This window comes from Dermacentor silvarum, chromosome 1, assembly GCF_013339745.2.
Source record: "Dermacentor silvarum isolate Dsil-2018 chromosome 1, BIME_Dsil_1.4, whole genome shotgun sequence".
NCBI lineage: Eukaryota > Metazoa > Arthropoda > Arachnida > Ixodida > Ixodidae > Dermacentor > Dermacentor silvarum.
This window is the reverse complement of record NC_051154.1, coordinates 294,822,716-294,842,804: the sequence shown is the minus strand read 5'-3', so window position 1 is coordinate 294,842,804 and position 20,089 is coordinate 294,822,716. Positions and strand designations below refer to the sequence as shown.

General features: G+C 45.2%; 2 protein-coding genes across 2 annotated transcripts in view; one reads left to right on the top strand and one right to left on the bottom strand.

The window, feature by feature from the left end:
• LOC119437231 (adenosine deaminase) overlaps positions 1-20,089 on the bottom strand; it is a 476,423-nt gene that overhangs the window by 94,296 nt on the left and 362,038 nt on the right. The gene's annotated exons all lie outside the window — the stretch shown is intronic.
• On the top strand, positions 2,856-4,722 carry LOC125942904 (uncharacterized). Its single transcript, XM_049661152.1, has 4 exons — positions 2,856-3,110; positions 4,134-4,287; positions 4,502-4,573; positions 4,643-4,722. The coding sequence occupies exons 1-4, from the start codon at positions 2,952-2,954 to the stop codon at positions 4,720-4,722; spliced, it is 465 nt and encodes a 154-aa protein (XP_049517109.1). The 5' UTR covers positions 2,856-2,951.

Genomic DNA, 20,089 nt, shown 5'->3' with positions numbered 1-20,089 from the left:
TATTCAACTGGCTTGAAAATATAACGAAGAAACTTAATGGAAACCAGTAGTAAGTTCCCTGTGCCTTAAGACACAAAAAAGTTGCAAATGAACTATTCAGAATTCATTTGCTACAATTTTATCGAGGTACTCTAAGTACTTCTTGAAAACTTATTTAATTTTTGTTTTTCCGTTAAAATGATCACGCCGAAAATATACATGCTTTTGTGCAGCAACAAAATATTGCAGTCGACTCTGCCTCTAGGCAGGTCTTCCACTCTTGAAAAATGTAACGAGCTCTATCGAAACTCATCTCATTGATTCTCGTTAAGGATAGCTCGGATACCTGAGACAGTCTAATGAATGTTTTTTGCAGCGAGTCTCGCACCAATCCAATAGTTTTCAATTTCTTTAGCGCAACTGCCATGCATATATATTTCTAACTCTTTGTCAGGTTGATTCGAATCTGTGATGTCTAGCAACTCTTGAAGTGTGCCTTTCGCCGCTATTCCCACCCATCCAAATGTGTTTCCCCTTGTCGATAGGCGGCGCCGCTGTTGAAATCATACCGCTACCTCCATCAAACTTCGGGTCGTCCGTCACATGCCTGAGCACGATCACCTCTAGGAATTCGAGGTGTTTAATAGGCTGGGAACAATGTGGACAAGAGTTCGTTAGTGTCGCGAAGACGAAAGAATTCCTGCAGAACCCATGTTAAGATGACTATCGAAGTTAATGCGATTAACATTCACACAATCTAGCGAACAAGAAGCGACACACCGTGTTAGCAAAGACACCTTTATTTAGAATCCGTAGTGTTTCTCCTGATGTTTCAAGTGATTCGGCTATGTGCGCCCATACACTGTCTCACTGATTGACCCGCTTTGTTATGACCAACGCTCGCCAATGTTGCCTCACGATGGTAAAACGAGGACCGCAGGCCGACGGCGCATGCAGTGACGACGATGGAATTACGAGGTAGGAATGATGTCGATAGAACGACGAAGCCATATAAGTACCACGGCATGATGACGATGAGATGATTCTGAAGTGATGGCGATAAATATTTGCGACGGAATACAATGCCATGACGCCGGTGATCTAATCTCGATTGATTGACAATAATAGCACAATACTAGCGGAATTAAATAGAAATTATGCTGATGGAGCGTAAGGTGGTATGACGACCAAAGCATATAGTAATTTTTAGCCAACTAGACACGCTTCCGAATAACATACCAGCCTTCTCCCTTTATTTTCTCCTCTTCCTTCCCAAGACGCTTTACAAACATATCCTCTGCCGTTGAGCTCAGTACGCCGGTGCACTAGCTCATTAGGCCACAATCACACGTTTACAAACGTATCTTGCCAACAAGTATATTATTCAAGCTCGAACTTAGGGGGAGCATTAAGCTTGGGGGCTCCTATCGAAATACATTGGAAATCGGCAATAGTTTCTCAGAGCAACCAATACAGCAAATCTGATGAGTTATGTTGAATTTAGAAAAAAAAAGTTAAAGTGTAGTGATTGCAGAAAGGGATATTTGATTATAGGCTGTCTACTTTTTTTACGTAAAATTTTAAAGAATTGCCAAATTTCGAAAAAGAAAGCTTGACGTAAAGAGCTATGTACCTCAGCAGTTAAAAATGATATCGTAATTCTGTAAACTGCACCTAATAATACATCCAAAGCGGATAGCAATCATATATCATACACCATCCTATCCCGGCCGTGGCGGCCACATTTCGATGGAGGCGAAATGCAAAAACGCCCGTGTGCTTGCGTTGTAGTGCACGTTAAAGAACCCCAAGTGGTCAAAATTAATCCGGAGCCCTACACTACGGCGTGCCTCATAATCAGAACTGGTTTTGGCACGTAAAACCCCAGAAAGAAGAACATACACCATCCTGAAATATACCACTATGTTGTGAATGTTGCATTTTCAAAACCCTTCCAAACATTATAACAAATTCACGTAAGTTTTAAGGTATAGCAAAAAAAAATTGTTCGCTTTTGATACTCCAACGGGTGCAGTTTATAAAAATGCCATATTTGTTTTTAATTGCTGAGCTGCGGATTTGTAAACTTCATGCTTCTATTTTTTTTCAAATTTACGAACATCCGGCAATTCTTTGAAAACATTAGACTATCTAAACCAAAATTCTATTTGCTGCAGTCTCTGCAATTTAACTTTCCCTCTTGAATGAAGCACATTTCATTAAATCGGTTCAGCGGTTTTCTCATAAAAGCATTCCTGCATTTTACATGTATTTGAGTATCCGGCATCGAAGATAGGCCCGAACTAAAGCTTCCTCTTAAATAATGGATCACGCCAGTTCTACAGGAAACCCATGAAACAGAACCCTGACTTTACGCAAGACCGTGGCCACAGTGGTGCACAAATAAAAAGTCTGCTCAAGGAAAACAACATATATTCAACGGAAGCTTCGCGGGAGCCGTTATCTCGGCCAGACATCTCTCCAGAATGCGGACGAGCTTTCTGGCCAGGTGTCTAGCAAAACCGTCGATTCATTGTCAGGAGAGCAAGTAGCAGGCCGTCTTCGAGATAATGCTGATACACAAGTGCGCTTGTTTCCAAGTACCGAGGTGAAACGACAGCTTCAGGGTGTGTTTCTTTTTATTGCGCTTTCTTTAGTTCTGCGTCAAAGCATACGTCATAGCGGCAATTTCGAATTCCTTTAAGGTCCCTCTATGTTCCAAAGGTAGCGCAAACCATTGTTCGAATAGGAAAGGAGAATTTCCTCCCCGCCCTCTACCCCTCCCCCGATTTCTCCGCCGTTTTCCGCTCTCCCATTGGACGAGGCTTGACACGTGACTAATCACCCCCGCGCGGCTTTCGTTTTCGCGGGAAAACGGCGCCATTAGTGAGCGTAGAAACACCGCGACACATGTGCGCTGTGCGTTAGCGTAGGCTTTCTACATTTTTGAAGACGCGCTCGCCTCCAGCACGATGCCGACTTGCTGTGCTGTTGGATGTTCAAATAGCGTTGCCAAGGGGGGCAAACTTTTTGCGGTTCCTCGTGGCAAACGAGACCTCAAACGGCGAGCGATATGGCTCCACCGTATCGGAAGAAAGAACTTTGACTGCCACCGAGGGAGGCTTTGCGAGGTAAGTCGATCGCTACTAAACCATTTTGTGTATACGTGCTCCTGGAAGCCTTTCCGATCAACGGAAGCTTAATACTGACGCTTAGCTCGAACCAAAAAAAAAAACGCAGCGTGACATTACCGGCCGCGTTTTCTCGTGCGGTTTCAATACCTATGAAATCGAGGTCGTTCTAGCTGGCCTGTATTGGACACCGGGTACCTGAAACTTGCGACAGTAAATACAGCAGAATATTTACTGTTGGAAATTTTCTTTCCATTTGCGAACATTTCTGCACACGCCCGAGAATCACTTATTCAAGAAGTCTGGTTTCTCTCTCAGCCACCGCGCACACCATAGATTTCACGAAATTTGGTTGCCACAAGTCGTTTGAAACAGATTCCGCAAAGGTTGGATGCTGCGAAACTGGGGGCTTTAAAAATGTTCACAAGTTGTTTTTAGGGTTTATTTTGCCACAGCGCATAAAGAGAGGACGATGATCAGATGCGTACGATAAAAAAGGAATTGGCAGGTACCTAAACATCGATTCACCAAAGCAATGTAACTTGCAATATACTGCGAAGCTCCCCTTATGGAAACAGATGTAACTATTATTTTAACTACGTGTTTATTCTTTAACCCTATAATTGTTTTTTTTTCGCAAGAACTATATGTTTATCTGTAGGCGAGTTTCGTGCGTTCTTGTTTTTCTGTGATTTTAGTTTCAACTTTCTTCATTTGTCCCCATTTTTCCCTTACAAATTTTCCGCATGCATGTACAATTAGAGGAGAGTTTATTATTCGCTGGCCATTTATTTGTTATGCGCTTTTATTATTTTGTCCAAGTTTTGACCAAACTTGTAACTTTGTGAACTTTTGACTTGTAAATTGATAGGAACAGTCTCAGTGCAAGGACACTATCCTGTTTTCGCCGTCGTTGTTTGCACGTATTCATGCACGAAGCAAAGCATTTTGCAGCACACTTCGGCAATATTTCTTTAGGAAAAATGCAGAAGGTGCGATGGAGGAGGTCTGTTTTTTTTTCAGAAACACTTCACGGACGACCAGTTCGAACCAGTGATTCTTGCGAGGACTGGCTGTAAGAAGTTAAAGCCCAATGCAGTTCCCTCAATATTTCTGCATCGGCCAGTTCCAAAAGAGCGAAAACCGCCGCGCAGAAGGGAAAAGGAAGCCGTTTATGGTGAGGCCTTTATAGCTCTTTGTTATGTCGACATTGATATTGTTGTTTACATGATAATAAAATGAGCGTGGGTCACTGACAGATAAGAAAGTACTCCCTGCTTCCATCTCAATCAGCTGTGACCCTTAACCACTCTGCCACTAATCATGTGTCTCACTGTGACGACAAACATCTTTGCGTATAGAATGTGTAGTTACAAACCTGATGCTTCCAGCTGCCGCCTCGGACAAGCCAGGGTCATCTGCTGAGACGACCCCAGACCCTGAACCAACGTGCGACACATATAGTGAGTGGAAAGCAGTGTGACCACAGATATTCTTCCCTATATGTGTACTTACACACCTCATGCTTGCAGCTGCTGCCTCGAACAACCCAGGATCATCAGCTGAGGCAACCGCAGAACCTGAACCGACTTGCGGCTCACCGAGTCAGTAGAGAGCACGGTGACGACATCCTTCCTTATAATCTGTGTACTCACACATATCATGCTTACAGCTATTGACTCGCACAAGCCAGGTTCATTAGCTGAGACAACCCCAGACCCTGAAGCGACGTGCGGCTCACTGAGTGAGGTGACAGCGCTGTTACGACGAATATGCGTCTGTGTACTCACACACCCCATGCTTACAGCTGCCGTCTCGGACAAGACAAGCGACAGGATGGAAAGAAACCATCAATCAGAAGGACCCCTTGCACCGTCATTAGAAGCAGCGCTTAGAAATCGAATATCGGAGTTAGAGCTGCAACTTCGAGTAAAGGAACAGCAGCGGTTACTTGCTAATCGTAAAAAAACAGATAACTTCTGAAATGAACAATTTAGCGTACGGACTGCACGAGTTCTTTAACACCGATCAGATACAAAGCCTCAAAAAGAACACAATGAGAGGCACGCCATGGACTGAGAAAACTTTGAGGAAAAGCTTGCAGCTCAGGTTAGCGTGTGGAAAGCAGGGCTATAAGCTTATGAGGGAAATAGGACAGCCTCTTCCAGCAGAACGGACGTTGCAGCATCATCTCCAAAACTACAAGTTCCAGCCTCGTTTGCTTCATGACTTGATGCCAGCATTCGCTTTAAAGGTATTTTTTTTATCATGAACCCCAAGTCGTTGTTGTGTCTTGAAATAGTAGAGTTTTTGCAGGTTAGGTTGTGGCGGGTAACACCTGCTTTTTTCAGGTGGGACAGATGGAACAAGAAAAGCGGCATGCGACGTTGATGATCGATGAAATTCAGCTGACTCCAGGCCTTTCGTATGATGCGTCCTCTGGAACGGTATTTGGAGCACCGACGATGCCCCTAGCTGACGGCACATTGCCTGACGGATGCCAAGCAACACATGCAGTTGTGTTCATGATTGGTGGTGTTCGCACCCGCTGGAAGCAGGTTGTGGCATACCATCTCACAGGCAATTCCTTTTCGGCAAAGGCAATGAAGCACGTTGTTGTAGACATAATAACTGAATCTGAAAAAATAGGCATCAGAGTGCATGTTGTCGTAACAGATATGGGGGGAGGAAATCAAGCTGTCTGGAAGTTATTCGGAATTGTGGTTGGAAAGTACAGCAAGCCTCAAGCCTGGTGTGCTCACCCATGTGACCCCAACCGAAAGCTTTTCTTTATGCCAGATGTGCCCCACTTACTTAAAAATTTGCGTAATCATCTAACGCGAGGTCAAGTGATTAAGTTGCCAGCAGACCTTGTTCATAAGCTACAACTTCCTGGGCGAATTGTTTCAATAAAACCGATCGAGCGGCTTGTGGAGGTTGATGCCGGTGCAGAGCTTAAATTGGCACCCCACTTGAAGGCAACATGCGTGCAACCAGGACATTTCGAAAAAATGAAAGTAGGATTTGCCTTCAGCTTGTTTAATACTGACACGGCTGCCGCACTGCTCATGCTTGTGGAAGTGAAGGACAACAATATCAGTAGTGAAGATGCCCTGACCACAGCATGGTTTGTCGATTCAGTTTTCAAGTGGTTCAAGTTGATGTCCTCAAGAACGACAAAGCTTGCCATCAGCCACTTTAATGAAAACCGGTACGAGGATACCATCATGTTTCTCACAGACATGATTGACCTTTTTGAGAAGCTGGAAATAGGAGGTGACACGAAGAAAAGTTGGAAGCCTATTCAAACAGGTATCGTGATGTCAACAACAGTCATGTTGCATGTGCAGAAGCTCTTTCTAGAAGACTTAGGGTTTGGATTTATTTTGTTGAGCCGCTTCAGCACTGGCGCTTTAGAAAACCTATTTTCAACGCTGAGGTCAAAAAATCCTGTCCCAAGGGCGTTAGAATTTCCTAGTTCATTGAAGACTGCCACTCTCTCCTTGTTTTTACGACCGAGCAAGGATAGCAGCTATGCTGATGCTGAAGGTTTCATGCTTGCCGGAATGTGTAGTGGTAAACGCAAACATGACGCGGTGCAGTCTGTACACACTCCTGACGACATGCTCGATCTCGAGGTTCTAGAGCAGGAGTCATTGACTTACCTTGCTGGGTATGTTGTACGGTGTATCAAAAATAGTGTGGCCTGTCAAGACTGTCAAACTGCACTTTCTGACGATGCTAATGCTTGCAGGCTTTAACAGTTCAAAAGTTACAGCAAAAACAAAATGACACTGGCTATTCCCTCAGCAGCAGTGTTGCAAGTTGTCGAACTTTCAGAGGCATACTTCAGGAAAAATGAAGTAGATCTTCTGAACAACAAAGTTAGCATTCCAGCGTTACAGGAGAAAGTAATGGCATCTTTGTTTACTACTAATTGCTTTCCATCATGCCATGAATTACCCAAAAAGATTCTGCAGTTGTTTCTGCGAACCAGGATGCACATCCTGGTAAAAAGATTTAATGCCGAAGCAGAGGGCAAGCGATTGGCTTCAAAAAAGTCTGGGAGCAGGAGTATCGCAATGAGGGACGCCGTTACAAACGTGCAATAATTTTGTTTCAAGTTTTATCTTCAAGTTTGTTTGAAGTTTTAGTTTCGAGTTTTATCTTCAAGTTTCTTTTAATGTGTTATCGTATTCGGAAACTTGTGAACAAGAAAGAGTGCTCTTTATTCGCTGCAATAATCGTGCTTCCTTTGTTTAGACTATGTGTAAATGTATGTTCATTGAAAATATTAAAAACTTCTTTGCATTTGGAGGCGTCATTACTGAGGGAGGTTCTACTCGCTGTTCTCACCCAGTTAGCGATGAACGCGGGAAGGTGGGTGCGTTCGCGAGTACAACATCAGCGACCGACTGAGTAGAAAAAAAAGTCCCGGTTTATGCTCTGCAGCGAACAAAAGGGCGCATTTTGGCAATATGAATACCAGCATGACTTTTCATAAAATGAGCATAATGGAAGAGTCGCCAATTAAAGAGCAGAACGCAGAAAGCGCGCGCACACACGGGAACCAAGGCCTGTAACTGATGGGGAAAGAAAAGCCCGCGGATGCATTTTGGAAATTTAAAAAAAAAGGTCATGTTGAGGGTATTTAGCGCATAAATGTCTCCGGCGTGTTTTGTGTGCCTGGTTTGATGTAGCTCTTTGTTTTCGTAAATGCGTCAGGTAAACAGAACACCATTCGATTCCGAGAAACAATGAGCAGTAGAAAAGACTGCTTATGGTTGCGTTTAACTTGTTCTACCTTTCGTTTTAATCGTTTGAGCGACGCAGATTCTACTAATAATTGAAGGTAGTACATATCTTACGAAGATATCTTACGTACGAACAGCCTTGTGAAAACGCGCCCAGAACAGTTGCGTTTCAAGCAAGCGCTTCGACGTGCCGCATGCGATACGAAATGAAGCGGGCAGTAGCGGCCGCGCGCTTCGCTCACTAATGGCGGCCGAGAGCGAGGGGCGAGGAGGAAACCGCGCGGAGAGGAGGAGTTTGCGCTTCCTTTGAAAAATACAGGGACCTTAAATTCCTTAAGGTCGATACGCCACGTGGTGGCGAAAAAAGGAAACTGTACGAAATGTCCCAAATTCCTCGTAATGAAAGCCGAAGAAGCTCGACAGCTTCCTCGCAACCGCATCCACAACCAGCAGAGTGTCGACGCCCGCCGTTACAACAGTGGCCGAAGGAACATTCAGTACGAACCCGGCGACTACGTTTGGGTGTGGACACCAGTCGGTCACCAGGGGCTGTCGGAAAAATTACTGCGCAGATACTTTGGCCCCTACAAGATCGTCAGGGGACTCAGCGACGTGAACTACGAGGACGTCCCTCAGAGTACTAATATGAGCTCTAGCCGACGCCCAGCTAGCACAAAAGCGATAGAAAACTGCTTCCATACCGATTCGCCAAGACTAAATGAACGTCTGAAAGACGCACTAAAAAATCCGTGCAATCCGTTTAGAAGGTGAGAAACGGTCGTATATCGTTGCTAATGTCCGGCGGATATGACTATTGCAAGAAGTTCTAGAATCCTGCTTAAGGTAGTTTCGAAAAATCCTGTCTTGAAATGGGATTTTGTAAGACCATTAGAAGCATTTAAAAAATACAGATTGAATCCTGCTACAATCAGGATTATGACATCCGTTTTCTTTCACCCTCCCCTCTAGCGCCCCCCTCGTTTCCCTTCCCTCTCCCCATGCCCCTGCGGCGTTTCGCCGGCCGGCGGCATGCAGGTTTGCGCTTGTGCAGTACACGAAACACATATAGCAATAACATTTTTTTATTGCAAAAAGTAAAGACGACTAGACAAGCTAGCAATCAACATTAAATATGAGTTCCTCCTAGTAACGTCCATTACAGGTATCGACCTTGATAAACCTGGTTTCGAACAGGCTGCTGGGCTGTAGCTCCTTAATTCAGCAGGTCTTCTTACTGCAAAAACATTAGGCATGTGTAAAACGTATGGTAATTGAAGCACACTTTTCTTAGTGAACGTATAGTTTTTCAATGCATTGGCAATAAGCACTGCAATATATCTTGGCCATGGAGCACTACAATATATTGGTCCAAGCACACAGTTTTCGAGCATTCCACCTTTATTAACATGGTTCTAACATTAACCGATCACAAGTGAAATTCCCTTCTGTTGCCTTCAAGACATACTTTACATCTAACTGAAGGTGTTGCATGTACAATCGCCAACCAGTGTAAGTGTCGGCTATTTTGCTAGCTTTCAGGAGGCTGTTGTCTTGACTAGTTGGCGACTGGTAGATGACAGCAGCCTCCAAAACATGTGCGAAGTAGGCGCCAATTAGCATTCAAAGAAAGGAATAGATAATGCATTTCTGATAATGTTGTACGAGAAAAGAGGTAAGTGCGGCTCTGCAAAGGCACAGCTTCAGTGTGACAGCATTGTTACACCACCCCAATTTTATTTGACACAGATCACAGAAATGGCGCAGGCTTGAGCATATACCTAAACACCAGTCTATCAAACGCATCGCATACTTCACATTGAGCAAATATATTGTGATTCCTTAAAAAATAAGACAGCAGACGAGTGCAACCTTGAGTAACAGCGACTATTTGCAGCACGGCTGCTTCAAGCATATACAGTAAGAACTTCAGTTGCTTGTAATTAAACCATTAAAATGTTGCACGCCTATGACTTGCCTGTTTGAAAACCTCCACACAATAACATTGCCAAGCACTTGTAAAGGATTTTTTTACAAAAACAGTGAGTTATTAACACACAAGGTGGGAACATAAGCCGTAATTTTCCACCCAGTTTCACTAACTTTGACCTTGGTTACATTTATAGTTACGCAATGGCTTAAAGGTTAAGCTCGTGCAGTTTATAAATCAATTATGATCTAGAGTGCTTGCATACGCAATTTATTGCTTACACCGAAATGAGCCCACACACTAAAACCCACACATGGCGCGCGGCGACGATTTCATCGCCGTTGCACTTTATACGGAATATCACGGCGACGACGACGGCGGCAAAAATGCGCTTGGAGTGCCCATATAATTTCTATCGCAATAAAAGAAAAAGAACCGCGGCGGAAATTTCTCTCTCTCAAATGGCTAGGTCGCCGTTACGTCGTCGCGCCGTAACACGCGTGTTCGAGTCGATGTCTCAACGCTGCGGCTGCGACGCAGAGGGAAGCAACGACGGAGGCCCAGTCCGGCCAACGAAACTGCTCACAACCGGCCAACGCTCGCTTCAACGGCAGGAAAAGAGAGGGAGAGGGTTAAGCTGGCGCCGGGGCGGCGGCGGGCGCACACGGAGACAGTCGAAGGTGGGGGAGCTACGAGGGAGTTGCTAGGGAGAGTGAGGGGAGCCACCGAAGCAACGGGGTCACCTCTGCTGAAGCCAAATCCGCTTCCCTGACGCCCTCCTCCCTCACCTTCGACGTGTCCGCGCGCGCCCGGCGCCGCCGTGTTGGCGCCGGGCGCCAGCACAGCATCGTTTTCTGCGAGCGTTGGCCGACGTGAGCAGTCTCGTGGCCCCTACTCGCCATCTGCTTGCGCGCCGTGATATATAACGACTCCATTCGTACGTCGTGCTGTGGTGCACGAATACTTCAGAAATAAGTCCTTCCTTTAATTCGAACAAACTTTCGGGCTCCTTCGAGTTCGAATTATCGAGATACGACTGTATATGTGTCACGCTGAAAATTTAATTCGTACTACTTTTATATGAAATAACAGTTACCTGGGTTCTTGGAGTTCAGGAGTTTCGTGGTGGCCCTTTGGGTGGCGTCGTTTTCGTCTGCCCCTTTCGGCACCTGTAGAGGGTACATGATCGGTGTCTTCACCCTCACGCGCCTTCTCTCTTGCACGTAGGTATGTGCCTGCATAGTAAGTTACAAAAAAAAACTCTTTATTGTTATGCTGATAAACTCGGAGTATCTATGTTTATAATGTAACAGCAGTGCCTACTACAACTGTACATTGGAATTTTTCTTTTTTTTAACAGAATTTTGTTACTGCACAGACTTGCAAACAGAAAACGCAGTGCGACCTCAAAATTTATTTGTTGCATGACTGAAGCCAAAAAATGTTAGGTATCCTAAAAAAAGATGCTGTAAATAGCTACACTGTCAGATTTTGTTACAAAAAACAAGGCAACAGTGCACTACATACAGGGTGTTTCATTTAACTTTAGCCAAACTGTAAAAATATGCAAGTGCCATGTACCAGGACAGAACCAAGGTAATGTTGGAGATACTCAGATTAGTTTTTGCATTCCGCCTAGTTAGATAATTAGTTCTAATTAATTAACTTCTCAATTACTATAGTTAAATGAAAAGTGTCAATAAGAAGATTGTAAAGCAACATGAGAAACCCCTGATACCGCTTTCTGTTTCTCGATATGAGCTACATAAAGTGTTTTTCCAAGTATGAAAGATGCCTGCCAATACACGCAAACTGCCTCGAGCGGCCAGTCGTTCGGCAGTTTTGCGTGTATTCGCGGGCATCTTTGACGCTCGAAAAAACACACGAGTGATCTCGCACAAGAGCGTCGACGGAAGAATGCTGTGGCTACGCGAAGATCGTAGCACGTCTCATCATTCTGCGCCAAACGGGAATGTCATTGTCATCCTAACGATCAATGGTCAACGAAACGTCACAGAGGTAATTTTAGACAGCTTTGGCAAACCTGAATACGCACACAATAAAAGAAACGTACGCAGACGTAAACATGCCTCTTAAACAATATTAGAGATTCCAGTTAAAATCAAGGCACTTTCATTGCAAAACTTCATTACCGCCTAAAACGTCCACCTAAAACTCCCACCTGAAACCGGAAATAATTAAACACGACAGGTGTCAAAGTGACAGTGACTACTTACGTGAGCAAAGAAGATGTGGAAGGCAGGCTGGCGCTCCGCAGTTCATGAACGAATGAGTGAGTGAGTGAGTGAGTGAGTGAGTGAGTGAAAGAATACGCGTCAGGAACTTAACGGCTGGTCCTGACAAAAATAACGGTGAATGTAACGGCGGGTTCAAAAGTTACGCAACCTGGAAGGAAGCTGCGCTGAGAGCGCAGTCCGCTCGGCTGCTCAGACTGCGTCCATAGAATGACGCGATGACGCCGATGAGCCGTCGCGCCACTCCTCGCTTTGTCAGGTAGCCGCTATGATACGTCGCGGCGCTGCATCCTCTTGCGACACACGCTGCTGCAATGCAGAAAAATACTCAGTGTGGCTTCGTACTCGGTACCTGAAGCACAGAAATGCTAGCTAATTTAACTAAGAAAATACAAAATGCGGCTGCTACCATAATGCTAGCGCCACCTTACAAAGATAATTTGAAATAACAAAAGCCGAACTTTTTAATGCCTCATTATTGGCACTTTGCGGTAGGTAGGTAGGTTCCTAACTCGCTTTATAATACAAAAAAGTTATGTGCAACCGATAATGGAATCGAACCTCTGCCGTGGGGCACAGCAGCCGGTTCTCTAGCAACTAGACGACGGTGTCTTTTTCTTCCTTTCGGTCAAAGTAAAACAGGTTAACGAAACAGACAAAACGAAAACTGCGACAAACGATATCAAAACATTTTACAGTTTGAACCGTCAGTCCAACTTGGCTGACATTGTCAGTTAAAATTCTCTGAGCGTTGTCAAGGGATCTACCCTCGACAGCCACTCAGGAACACAGCAATCGTGCGTTCTAAATTTTCCTTCAAAGAAAAATGGCAATATTCGCCAGGAGGGACAGATCGCGTTGAAGTGTATCGAGGACTGTTCAACAATGTCCTCGCGTCGATGACAAAATCAACGTCGAAAGTGGTGCTTAGTTTCCGGAGAAGTTCAGAAACTGCGACAAGCGGAATTCGGTGACTTGTAACCCATGATGCAAGCCATCCTTGAAATTCCACACATTTACGTGGACAAAGACTTGCCTGATTTTCTGCAGATGATGATGTATAGTCCGCAGAACTTCCATTTTAGATGCCCGCGCTCATAGGAGGATCGTTTTGTGGAACAATATATTCTCTAGAAATGTCTTGCGTATGTGCTTCTACATTTTCGCCTTTCAAGGCAAGGTCACTTTCGTGAAAACTGTCCTTGGATTGAGCATCCAGATGTGGCGAGGATACTTCACTAGAAGCATGGTCACTACTTTTATTAACATACCATGATACTTATTGGACGGTACTCGTGGCAACAGGACTGGCAGATATCAGTTCGTCATTAACTCTACGCCTCCTCTGACGGTCTGAAAGGTCAGCGTAACTTTTCTTCTTTATTGTGGACTTCATTATGAGCATAAAGAGCAAGCGGCTGCCCCTTCAGTGCTCACTCACCACAATGCAAACACCTGCGCCTGGGTTGATTGCACTCTCTTCTAACAGGGCGAAGCAAAAACAAAAACTAACGTCCGTTTTTTCCCGGCAAAAAGCAGAACAAAGAAAACAACAACAAAAAAAATCAATAATTGTAGGCTGCTAGAACAAGCGATTTTAAACGTCTTCGAAAATCCGCCTTATAGCAAGATTTTTCCATCCCAATTGAATCCTTCTCGATATTGACTTCTTCAATCTAGATTTTTGACGGTCAAAGCGAAATATCCATGAATAAGAATGATTATATCTCTTTTGTGCTAGCTGGGCGGCGGGCACGAGCCGAGATTGTCCACGTAGTACGGATGAAGCCGTACTACGCCCGCGAAGAATTGCCCCTCTGATCCACTCTCTCCTACGCCCTCAGTCGCCCTTTACCCTCTCCGACCGGCGACCGGGACGGTCGCTTTTCACGTGGGGAGTAATGACGCGAAGTAAGCTGCCCACTACAAGCACCGATCGTCAGAAGTCAGCTGCCCACTACAGGCACAAGATCGCCAGAGAGAAGACGACGAAGGGCGCAGGTGTGGTGTACGCGCGCTCTCTTGAGTGTCGGCCATCATTAAAGAAGGCTGTGCTCTTTCGGCGAGCCCCGATTAATTATCTTCGTGACAATATATATATATATATATATATATATATATATATATTGTGTTATACAGTTCAGTGACCTCAGTTACTGCCCGTAGGTTTTGCTCGTTTCTTTAATAACTGCAAACCGATGGAAAACAATATCAATCCTCGGACGTATGTGCGGCTGCAAGTACTTGATTACATGCTGATGGCGAGCTCGGGATAAATTACGCGGATTGTGCCAGCAGTGATATGCGCTTGCAGCAATCGCTTCCTCGATATAACTATGTTAAAGAAGTATTCAGTGCGTAAATATATTGAAAGTGCATTCAAAGGTTGTCATGTTGACTTAAAGGGCAACTCCGGTGATTTGTCGATGTCAATGGATGTCGATGAAATTCGCTGGGTACGGGGTTCCTCTGCATGCACACTGCCGTCATGTCCTAAAAAAGCTGGTTTCAGAGTTGCACAGATTGTTAACAAATGAATTTAATTAACTGCCGCGAACACCGGACCTACCTTGGCTTCCCCTCAGTTACAGGCCACATTGTTTACGACGTCAGGAGTGTTCCACGCAGAGCGTGCCGGGATCATGCAGACGACAGCGACGAGAGCGTGGAGGAGTCGACGATCGTGAGCTAGTGCTTGGCGTGAGAAGTTGCTGTCGCGAGAAGTTGCGATCCCTGTGGATGGGCAAGTGGTATTGCGTTGCTGCTGCACCAACTTCAACCTTCGCCATCTGCACACACAAACTTTGATCGCGTTCAGTCGAGGTTATAAGCCTGCTATCACAATCGCTGAGTTCGTGCGTCTACTGCTGGCGGACTTGAGCGACTGACCTGGAGCTAATGACCTAATGACCTGAAAGCCATTAGGATGAAGAAAGCTGCTTCTGTTGTTCAGTTTGAAATACGGATTTCAAATAAACCATTCTTCATTTCGTACAATGCACATGCAAAAAGCAAGAAGCGACGACACGACGCGCTATCAACATCCGTACGCTGCCGTTCTCGAAGGCGGCCAGTCGCACTCGCCCGCGCTTCCCTAAATTAAATGTGACTGCGTGCATGGGTGTATTTTTACATATTGTTATGCAGACTCATTACGTAGCTTCCGATGAGCACTGTTTGCCTCGTATCCCAAATGGGCAGCAAGCGGAGACCACTTCGATACAACAGCGTAAACAACTGTCTTATTCAGCTGCCAATGGTGTCAATAGTGTCATCGGCGTTTCAGCAATAAAACTACGCGTTCTCTAAATGAACGATCATACACGCAAAGTCCTCATCTGTGTCTGCTTTACGGAACACTTTGCGTGCGCGAAGAGAATACCAAGAATGATAAGTAGGCACCATAACAACGCTCCCGTACTATACGGTTTCGCGCTCCCTGTTTTCGAAGGTGTGTGGTCGCTCATATCAGCGCGACTCAGAGTGCTGCAACGGTGCTTACATGCACAGAATCTGCGTTTTACAGCGAAAGCTGTATATGGCTAGGCGAAACGAAAAACCATTCGTCCAATGTTTCGCTAAACGTCTCCATTGGTGGCGCCGTCAGTAACGTCCTTCTCTACGTCTTACCCAAGCGCGCGTGCCATTGGCAGCGCTGTTAGTGACGTCGTTAGCGAATGTGTTCCCGCCATTGCCACGTTGACGCTGCTCTGCCCGCAACGCCGCCTCCTCGGCTCGTCGTTGTCGCATGCGTTCGATATCTCGAGTTAGCGCGGCGTCGTGGTTAGCAGCATCCGCCCGCCATTGGCGCTTGCGTTCCACTAGAAACACAAACATGTAACCAGTAATTGAGAAACGCTTCAATAAAGCGTCGGGATTATCCCACTGCTAAACACCGGGGCCACACGTTTCAGCTTCGCTGGTAAACCAGTTGTACGTAGTGCTTGGGCGGTTTTCTTATATGTTCTGACATTATCTGATGTCACGGAAGAGCGGCTAGCGTTATATCTCAAACGAATGACGAGTGGTCGCTGTACCTGCCGATGTAAACAAATACACCGGTCGGTGTTTCGGACTGTGAGCGGTGTTCTTGCGGGTACAAATGCGGAAAGTCGCGCTCCACATCTTATAGTGAGAATGCGAAGTGCTTCCCTGGGAGAGGGCAAAATACCTAAAGTAGCAAGCAGCAATGGTTAGGGCTACCCATGGTCAAGCTTCATGTTGCAGCGCGATGTCTTGCGTATAGGCGCTAGCTCTCGTGGTGTTGGTCGAATACGAACGGCGATTCGTGGGTATTGAATTCGTCAGAATCATGGCTGTCACTGCTTGACAGATCCGAAGAGCTAGTGCATCTTACATTGTCACCCGAAGGTCCACTGCGGTCACGAATCAGTCGATCGTCTGCTCCCCGCTGGTTTCGTTCGCCCAGCAGGCAAGACCGGTGGGGGACTCTCGTGACGTCACACGAAGAGGTTGGCTCTGCTGCTTGGTCAGGTTTCGGTTTAGTTTTTGCGCTTTATTGCTTATTTAAAATTATTTTCTAAAGTGCGGAACATTTCTACTATTAGACGCGTGATAGGGGGGTCTCGGGAACGTAAATATTACATTACCTTGACATGGTAAAAAAAATCGCCGAAGTTTCCCTTTAAGCGCCGCCGTAGCGGTCCCCCGACACTGGCCCATTCAAAGGTTGCACCCTTTCGGGCGTATATTTTTGTCCCCCAAGAGTAATCGTCATCTCTCTTGCTTGGGTTTCCTCTCTTGAACACTCTGCGCTTGCCACTTTCTTGCCAAGAGGCCATTTCACGCTAATAACGCGCGTGCCGTTCGTTACCTGAAGTACAGGGCGCGCAGCGTTAAAAAGAGAAAGAGAACATGGATGATGATTATCGTTGTGGGACAAAGGTACGCCCCAATGATTGTAAACTGTTTTAAATTCACAAGCATTTCGTATTTATTTATTTATTTATTTATTTATTTATTTATTTATTTATTTATTTATTTACTTATTTATTTATTTATTTATTTATACTGCAGCCGAATATAGGGCTATAGCAGGAGTGGGAACATTAAAAACATACACATACACAAAAAAAAACGAAAAAAGGAAGCGCTTTACATGTTAGCGAGGTGCTTACTGGTGGTAGCTATAGATTGTTTTAGTGATAGTGAACGAATGTTTCCGGGTAGAGAATTCCATAGCTCTATTGTACGTGGAAAAAACTGTATTTGACGGTATTATTAGTACGAGCAAAGATAGGTGTTATGTTCAAGGCGTGGGAGCTACGGGTACAACTTGCGTTTGTAAATGTGATGTAGTTACAATGAGAAAGACCAGAGGTGGAGTTAATAATTGTGTATAAATGTTTTAAGGCTTCGATGCGATAACGTGAATGTAATGGCTCGATGTTCAGAGATTGTGGAGCCTGTGTTAGCAAGAAATTGAGGTTGTAATTTTGGCAATAGAAACGGATAGATTTTCGTTGAACATCATTGAGCGAAATTATTTCAGTCTTTCTAGGGAAACCAGACAACCGATGCAACAGGGCGAATTAACGTTTTATATAATAACAGTTATGTATCGTGAGGGGTCTTAGCTAAAGTTCAGCGCAAATAACCTAATTTTTAGTGCTTTTCCGTTTATATATTTGATGTGTTTAGACCAAGAAAGATGTTCTGTTAGAATGACTCCTAAGTATTTATATTGAGACATTTATTTAAGTGGGATGCCATCCAGAGAATAATCGAATGAGAGGGGGCTCTGTCTGTTGGCAAATGACGTCACGACTGTTTTACTGCAGTTGATGTTCATTTGCCACGCTTTACACCAAATGCAGAAAGACATAAGGGATTGTGCAAGACGGCGATGGCCATCAATGGAGTTAATAGATTCGTATAATACACAGTAATCTGCATACAACCTGATTTTAGTTGAGGTGCTACGAGGCAAATCGTTAAAAATGAAACGGGCAAAGATATAAGGTTAAATGGGACCGTATTTACTCTGCCGAAGATATGGCCGGTACAACCAGTATGGCGGAACATTAGGTTAGCCCCACTACGTCGTGTCTTTCGTCTTGTTGGTGATCGTCTTCTTTGTCCCACTCGTGGCACCGTGACGTAACCCCCGGCGGCGAAATTACCGACCCGGCGCTTTCTAGATGGCGGCCGCATGGCATTGCTTGAGACGACCGACGTGGATGATATCAGATGACGTGGACGACGGGGAAGCATCGGATGTCACTTATTTCATAAGTGACATCACTGAGCTGTCTCACGACGCGGTAAGGGCCAGAGTACCTGGAGAGCAGTTTTTCAGGTAGGCCCACACGCCGTGGAGTCCAAAGGAGTACGAGGTCGCCGGCAGAGAACTGGACTTCACGATGACGGTTATCATAAAGAGACTTCTGCCTTGCCTGCGACTCAGAAAGGCGATGGTGGGCAATCTGGTGTGCTTTGGCGGCTGTAGCTATGGCGTCGCGAGCGTACTGGGACTGAAACTCGAGAGAAGTGGGCAGGAGCGTGTCGAAAAGCAATCTCGGGTCACGGCCAAAGAGGTCATAGAAGGGGGCGTAGAGAGCGGTGTCGTGACGGGACGAGTTGTACGCGAACGTCACAAATGGGAGCGCGGCGTCTCAGTCACGATGATCTGAGGAGTGTACATCGAGAGCATATCTGTAAGTGTTCGGTTGAGGCGTTCAGTGAGGCCGTTCGTCTGCGGGTGGTATGCAGTCGTGAACTTTTGTTTCGTGGCACAAGAGCGAAATAGATCTTCAATAACCCGAGATAAAAAGTAACGGCCCCTGTCTGTGAGAAGCTGGCGAGGAGCTCCGTGGTGTAAGATGACGTCTTGGGGCAGGAAGTCTGCGACGTCGGTAGCACAACCGGTCTGGATGGCTGGCGTGACGGCGTAGCGGGTGGAATAATCCCTTGCAACGGCGATGTACTTATTTCCAGCTCTAGAGGTAGGGATAGGGCCCAACAGGTCGAGGCCAACACGATAAAACGGTTCGGTGGGTATATCAATTGGATCCAGTGTTCTAGTCGGAATCAAAGCAGGCTTCTTACGACGTTGGCATGGCTCGCAAGCAGGACCATAACGTCGCATGGTACGGTAGAGTCCTGACCAGAAAAATCATCGCCGGACACGGTCGTAGGTCCTGGAAACACCCAGGTGACTAGCAGTGGGGACATCATTGAGTTGCGCGAGTACAGTTGCTTAGAGGTGAGAAATATATATGAGAAATAATAGAGGGCCTAATACGGATCTCCGAGGAATGCCAACAGGAGTTGATTCCACTGAGTTAAAAGAAACAAACTGAGAGCGACAATGAAGAAAACTGGCTATGCAAGAAACAAGACGGGGATTATTGAATATGGCGTTTAGTTTTAGCAGTAGTTTAGAATGAATAACAGAATCACAAGCTTTAGAGAAGTCAATAAAGATGGCATCCACTTGTTTACCTACGTCTATAGGTTAGAAGCGACATCATGAACAAAATCGACTAATTGAATTGCAGGGCTATACCCACGACGGAAACCACGCTGAGCATATGTTAGAACGTCATTAGAGTCAAGGAATTCGATTATGTGTTTGTAAATATAGTGCTCTAACATCTTGCATGACTGGGGTGTGAGAGATATCGGTCTGTAGTTAGAGAGAAGTTGTTTATCACCTGATTTATACAAAGGCAGGACTTGAGCTGTTTTTCATTTAGTTGGTACTTTACCAGAGTCTAAGGATTTTTGGAAAATTGCGGTAAGGTACGGGGCTGTCCAAAGGGAGTACCTTACAAGGAAAGAATTCGGGATACCATCTGAACCGGTACACTTTTTGTGTAGAGATTCAAGATTAGGTTTAAGAGACCATCAGAACATGTTACGATATCGCTTAGTTTATTAGATTGTGCATCATAAGTAGACTTTGGAACTACATGGTTATCGAGAATGAAAACAGATTGGAAACACGAGTTAAAAGCATTCGAAACTACGATGGGGACGTTAGTAACAGCGTCATTTATCTTAAAAGAGGTACTGCCCGTC

Excerpts from the sequence above, each read along its gene's own strand:
- LOC125942904 (XM_049661152.1), top strand. The coding sequence starts at position 2,952 with ATGCCGACTTGCTGTGCTGTTGGATGTTCAAATAGCGTTGCCAAGGGG. Across the intron at positions 3,111-4,133 it reads ACCGAGGGAGGCTTTGCGAG|AAACACTTCACGGACGACCA; the intron begins GTAAGTCGATCG and ends TTTTTTTTTCAG. Across the intron at positions 4,288-4,501 it reads GGAAAAGGAAGCCGTTTATG|CTGCCGCCTCGGACAAGCCA; the intron begins GTGAGGCCTTTA and ends TGATGCTTCCAG.